The sequence below is a fragment of the Hordeum vulgare genome, chromosome 2H, assembly GCF_904849725.1.
Source record: "Hordeum vulgare subsp. vulgare chromosome 2H, MorexV3_pseudomolecules_assembly, whole genome shotgun sequence".
In the NCBI taxonomy this organism is placed as follows: Eukaryota; Viridiplantae; Streptophyta; class Magnoliopsida; order Poales; family Poaceae; genus Hordeum; species Hordeum vulgare.
The window spans coordinates 42,026,421-42,032,420 of NC_058519.1; the positions used below are offsets into that span (position 1 = coordinate 42,026,421).

The 6,000-nt window shown below is 44.9% G+C and overlaps 1 protein-coding gene across 2 annotated transcripts; it reads left to right on the top strand.

Moving 5' to 3' along the window:
- Positions 1-1,796: 1,796 nt before the first annotated feature.
- LOC123424734 (60S ribosomal protein L19-1-like) lies at positions 1,797-4,366 on the top strand. 2 transcript variants are annotated; one of them, XM_045108407.1, is made up of 5 exons: positions 1,797-2,045; positions 3,196-3,318; positions 3,405-3,718; positions 3,975-4,030; positions 4,119-4,366. In XM_045108407.1, the coding sequence occupies exons 1-5, from the start codon at positions 1,934-1,936 to the stop codon at positions 4,141-4,143; spliced, it is 630 nt and encodes a 209-aa protein (XP_044964342.1). In that variant the 5' UTR covers positions 1,797-1,933; the 3' UTR covers positions 4,144-4,366. The 2 variants fall into 2 exon arrangements, with proteins under 2 accessions (XP_044964342.1, XP_044964343.1); XM_045108408.1 differs by having other exon boundaries at positions 3,405-3,716; positions 3,972-4,030.
- The last annotated feature ends 1,634 nt before the right edge of the window (positions 4,367-6,000 follow it).

Below are 6,000 nucleotides of genomic sequence, written 5' to 3' on the forward strand. Positions count from 1 at the left end.
CCCCCTCCCACCTATATATACGGAGGTTTTAGGGCTGATTTGAGACGACTTTCTCACGGCTGCCCGACCACATACCTCCATAGTTTTTCCTCTAGATCGTGTTTCTGCGGAGCTCGGGCGGAGCCCTGCTGAGACAAGATCATCACCAACCTCCGGAGCGCCGTCACGCTGCCGGAGAACTCTTCTACCTCTCCGTCTCTCTTGCTGGATCAAGAAGGCCGAGATCATCGTCGAGCTGTACGTGTGCGAACGCGGAGGTGCCGTCCGTTCGGTACTAGATCGTGGGACTGATCGCGGGATTGTTCGCGGGGCGGATCGAGGGACGTGAGGACGTTCCACTACATCAACCGCGTTCTCTAACGCTTCTGCTGTACGATCTACAAGGGTACGTAGATCACTCATCCCCTCTCGTAGATGGACATCACCATGATAGGTCTTCGTGCGCGTAGGAAATTTTTTGTTTCCCATGCGACGTTCCCCAACATTAATATAGTGTGAAACAATGGTTAAATAAAATTATTCTCATATAGTGAACAACAAAGTACCATAACTGAGTTGGTTATGGGACCGTGGGGATCGAATCCCACTTCTCCCAATTTCTATTAATCATTTTTTTGGTTTTTCCCGGTGTACTGACCCGATTTTTCACTGTTTTTTCAGAAAACCGGACGGTTCGACCGGTTTTCTCAGGTCGGATTGCGGAACGGTCTTATTAGCGTAAACCCGATGAGGCTGCCGGTTTCGTTTTTTTCGATCCGACCGCCGGTTGGGTCCGGTTTTAAAAACTAGGCTTTCTAACTGTCTACTACAACAAGGTTTGTCCGGCTTCGACGAGGGAGGGGCGATGACGACGACACATCTTCAGATCCTATAGCGCGTCGCTCGGTGGTGCATGTGTCTCGTTGTAATTTTATTACCTCTAATGTTCTATGTACTGCCATGATTTATGAATAGATTGGAAATTTCTCCCGCAAATAAACTTTCCTCAAAGAAGACCATCTATATATCCAGCTATTTTTTCAGTGCATAAGAAAATTTGTTTCACCAACTGGCTAGACTTGTCAGTCAATTAGTTTATCTGACTTCTCAAAACTTGGCCTTCACACGAAAGTGCGAGCTCGAGCTTATATGCTCTCGGATGAATAGTAAAATCCGAAAAGTAGTAAAACAACTCAAAAAATTCTAAAATTTTGTAACAAAAAACATTGATGTTTTTTCTACATGCATGCAAAAATTCATAACGAAATCACATTTCTGGAGGCGTAGATAAAAAAAAAACAAAAATGATGCTTCAAAATGCTTCCAAAAACACTATTTTTGAAGCAATGATTTTGTTTTTTTGCCCACACCTCCACAAATGTGATTTCATCATAAAATTTTGCACATATGTAGAAAAAACATCAATGTTTTATGCTCATAGATTTCAGATTTTTTCGATTTTTTTGTACTATATTTACCGATTTTACTGTTCTCAGATACTCCACTTCCGCCTTCACGGTACTTTTGAGGTAGGATAGGAGTTTGCATGCCAATGGACGCTTGCATGCCAAGTTTGCTTGGTTGAGAACTTCGTACTACTTTCAGTAGTCTCCACGTAGCTGCTGCACGTTATCGTCACAAGTTCCTCTAGAGACACGTGGTTTCATAAGAAAGAAAAGTCAGACATTGCTGATATCCTCTCCGACATTTTCTTTTGAGGATCTGATACCCTCCTCTCTGACTGAACGGGCCAGCTAACTATAACCGGCCGTAGGCCCAAGTGGGACAGCAAAGCGAGCCACACAGCAAAGGCCCGGCCCAACTCTGGTGCCAGGGGGGAAACCCTAATCCCCCAGGAGCTATAAGGCGCCGCCAGCGCCGCATTTTCCAAACCCTTGCGCCACAACCAGACGGAAGGTAAGGGAGGAGGAGGAGAAGGAGAGCGGCGGCGAAGATGGTGTCGCTGAAGCTGCAGAAGCGCCTGGCCTCGAGCGTCCTCAAGTGCGGCAAGGGCAAGGTCTGGCTCGACCCCAATGAGGTCAACGAGATCTCCATGGCCAACTCACGTAAGAGCTCCTCCAATCCCTGTCCCTCGCTGCGCGTCTCGGTTATCTCGCTTGTTTCGTAGATCTGCGGCCTAGGCGGCCATCTCCGAGGGTTAGGTTGTTCGAGGCCGATAGAGCGACCCTTGCTTGTGCTGCGCCTGCTCGTAGATCTTGAACAGCGGCTTTCCAGGACCAGCCTTCTTCATGTGGCTGATTTTGGTGCCGAAACATCCTATGGCTGACCACTCTACGGGTTTGATTTTGTTCCGATGTACCGTGATAGCTTTGGTACTGTGCTGTTGCCACTTTCATGTCGTTTTCTAGCAGATTAGTCGTCGAATCATGTAGATATACTTGTAAAAAACGCGAGTTACTTAGACTGAGCATCCACGCTTGCTCTTATTTTATCTTTTGCGTGGTTTATGCATCTGCAAGTGTGTTTTAGATTGTTATAAATTTACCGGCTTGCCTGCCAGAATTTGATGCTACGAATCCGTAGTGCTCCAGTCGATCCTAATCTGGTTGTTCAATATTACGAACCTAGTTTAAGAAATCCTGCTTGCACTAGTATCGCCTACTAATATATTCATATAGTTCAGTTGTGAGGAGCATGTTTCTCCATTAGCTTGGTCATGGCAACTCCTCGTAGTTATTCTACTGATGAAGCTAATAGAGTTGCTGCTTCTGATGTCCCTTTACTTTCTACCGATGAAGCTAATGGAGTTGCTGGTTTTTGTGTTCCTTTACCTTCATGTGCACTAACACAACAGACCATAGTCGGATTATACTGAAGAGATTGCTCCATTAGCTTAGTGAGTTACAGAGTTTAGGTATTATTTTACCTTTGTAGCACATGTACCAGCAGTCTTGTCTGTTAAGGTTCAATTGTCCTTCTTTTTGTGAATGTTAATCTCCTGGACCTAGCTCCCAATTCTGTTCCTCAGTTTGTATTGGTAATATGTAGTTAACATGCAGTTGATTGTCAGGCTATTGCAATCACATCCATTCTTATGCTATATGTTGTTTGCTTGCTTATAGTAGGCAGTTTTTGTGTTGGTTTTAACTCATATTTCTGTTTCAATCCATTGAAGCCTCTTCACTCTTCATTATGCTGTGCCATTGATTCATAACTGAGCATAACTGTGATGCATTGTTTGATTAATACTTGCAGGGCAAAACATCCGGAAGCTGGTAAAGGATGGTTTCATCATCAGGAAGCCTCAGAAGATCCACTCCAGGTCTCGTGCAAGGAGGGCACATGAGGCCAAGCAGAAGGGCCGTCACTCTGGATATGGTTTGTAGCTGCAACTTTAATTGCTATGATAGTATTCTTTTTTGGAGTTATATGTGTTGTAACCTGTGATTCTGCTCTATGCACAGGTAAGCGTAGGGGTACCAGGGAGGCTAGGCTCCCCACCAAGATCCTGTGGATGCGGAGGATGCGTGTGCTGAGGCGTCTTCTGCGCAAGTACCGTGAGGCAAAGAAGATCGACAAGCACATGTACCATGACATGTACCTGAAGGTCAAGGGTAACATGTTCAAGAACAAGAGGGTCCTCATGGAGAGTATCCACAAGTCCAAGGCTGAGAAGGCAAGAGAGAAGACCCTATCTGACCAGTTTGAGGCCAAGCGTGCCAAGAGCAAGGCAAGCAGGGAGAGGAAGATTGCCAGGAGGGAGGAGAGATTGGCCCAGGTAAGATGATGTTTTCATTCGAGCCATGCTATTTCTTTGTTAGTTAGGTTAGGTGCTGCAATATATTTCTACTGAAATGCATAATGATTACGCATGTCAAATGAGAAATGGGCATTTGATAGTATCTTCATCTCTTACTCTTATCATAGTTGGGCTTACTATACAGGGTGATATTTGTCTGTTGTTCTTAGATAACATAGTGTTCTTAGAATTGATGTTAGAACAATTTGGTTGACTTGTACTATTTGGCAAACAGGGCCCCAGAGATCATGCACCGGCACCAGCGGCTGCAGCTCCAGCTCCGGCAGCAGCGTAAGCATTTGCATCCAGAATCTATTTTCACATAGTTCTTTTGTTTCGTTCCTGTTATCTTACCTTCTCCGATTTGCATTGTTTACAGGGCACCAAAGAAGGCCAAGAAGTGAAGGTCTGACTTGAAGCTTTAGCTTTCTGGTATCATCAAGGGTTAGCCTAATTTTGGAACATCAGAAGTTCAGAACTGTTTCCTGTGCAATATCGTGTTTGTGTCAACTTGTCAGATACCTTAAATATCATATCGTGTTTGTTCTGCTGGATGTTTCAGAGATGCTTAAGCAGAGTTTGTTAAAACATTTGGGTTCACGGTATTATATTATGCTTTTGAACCTACCTGCACGTTCTGTTTGTGCAAATTTTCTTGATGTGATGATTAATTTGTTGTGGCCATTCTGTACCTCCCATGTTAGTGATTGACTGGGTTCGTTCTCACTTCCTCTGGAGGTATTTATGGAGTTAAGAGTCAATCCTACCCTGCTTATTTCAAGATCCATCACAACTACCCATCCGTTGATTGTTTTTCAAACTATGTTTGAATTATACTCCTTCCGTCCGGTAAAAATTGTCATCATGTAGATTTGACAAAAAAACCTTTACTTTTCCCGACCGAACCTGTGGTCCCGTGCACATCCCTGGCAAAGCCACACAGCTCCCCCATGCTGTGCCTCGGCGTTGCCATGCCACAGCTCCCCCTACGCCGCGCCCTCTTCTCTTCCGCCGCGCCGGAGCTCCCTCACGAAGCACAAGGAAGTCTCTCACTAAGCTCAAGGAACAGCTTTTCAACTTCGTTGAGTCCCTCGTGGTTGCCTTCCGTGAGTCCCTCGTCGTCGCCATGGCGAGCTCCTCCCTGCTGCCTGGGCTTGCGGACAGTCCTCCTACCTTCTCCATGGCGAGCTCGTCTCTGCTGCCTCCTTCCTTGTCTGCCATCGAGCAGGCCATGGTGACGGCCAGATTCATGCCTGCTCATCAAGGTTCGACCTTGGTGAGTGCCAACCCCGTCCCCATACCGGCGCCGCTGGTTTCAGGTTCAGAAATTTTTGTGTTCTCTATTCGATTCAGGTACCCCTGCTTGATTCAGGTTCAGCCCCGTCCCCGCACCATGGAGCTCTGATCCCACAGATGCCCACCTCGGCAGAATCCCTGGAGGACAACCGCGGCTCCTCCTTAACATCGCTCCTCCTTCATGTCCAAGTGCAGGTCTGCAAGTCCTCCTCGTTTCCAAGTCTGATTTTTTTTATCTTTTTAGTCTGATTATTATATGGTCTGATTTATTTGTCTCGAAATTTTGATGCATGAAGTACTGTAAGTTTGTAGCCTTGAAACTGTCTTGCATTTGGTTCGATCGAAGGATTATGATAAATTTGTTTGTCTGCCTGCATTTCTGATAATGTTACTCCTTTGTGCAGTTCGAGAAAGCTTAGATGAGCTTGTGTCTACTATCGCATACAGATTAGAAACAACAAACTATGTAGTTTATGAGAGCTGAGAAAGAACTCTGTCGACACTGCTAGACTCAATTAAACTCTGTAGGCTACATTCAGTTTCTTTACTGCATAAAAATGCTTTAGACTGCTAGATTCAGTATAATGATAATCCAAAATGCTTCACACTACATAAAATGCTTCTTTTGCTGTGATAAAATGCTTCTTTTGACATATATACTCTGAATATTTTTGCCTCTCCATTGAAACACTCACAAAACTGACTGCCGCCATCGGGCCGTCCTTTGGGCCGACCTCCCATGGTTCGTGGCAATCTGATCCGAGTGACACTAAACACTGAACCTTTACTCCAATGAAACCACAATGACAATGTTAGTACAATGCATAAAAACTGAACCTTTAATCCCAGTTCAGTAGTGTGAGCACCGCATCAACTGTTAGTTTTTTATATGACTTGCCCATGCCCATACCTTTGTTTTGTTAAATTAATTTCAGTTAATTAACAAATGTTTCAATACTTTCCTT

Excerpts from the sequence above, each read along its gene's own strand:
- LOC123424734 (XM_045108408.1), top strand. The coding sequence starts at position 1,934 with ATGGTGTCGCTGAAGCTGCAGAAGCGCCTGGCCTCGAGCGTCCTCAAG. Across the intron at positions 3,717-3,971 it reads GAGGGAGGAGAGATTGGCCC|CAGGGCCCCAGAGATCATGC; the intron begins AGGTAAGATGAT and ends CTATTTGGCAAA. Across the intron at positions 4,031-4,118 it reads GCTCCAGCTCCGGCAGCAGC|GGCACCAAAGAAGGCCAAGA; the intron begins GTAAGCATTTGC and ends CATTGTTTACAG.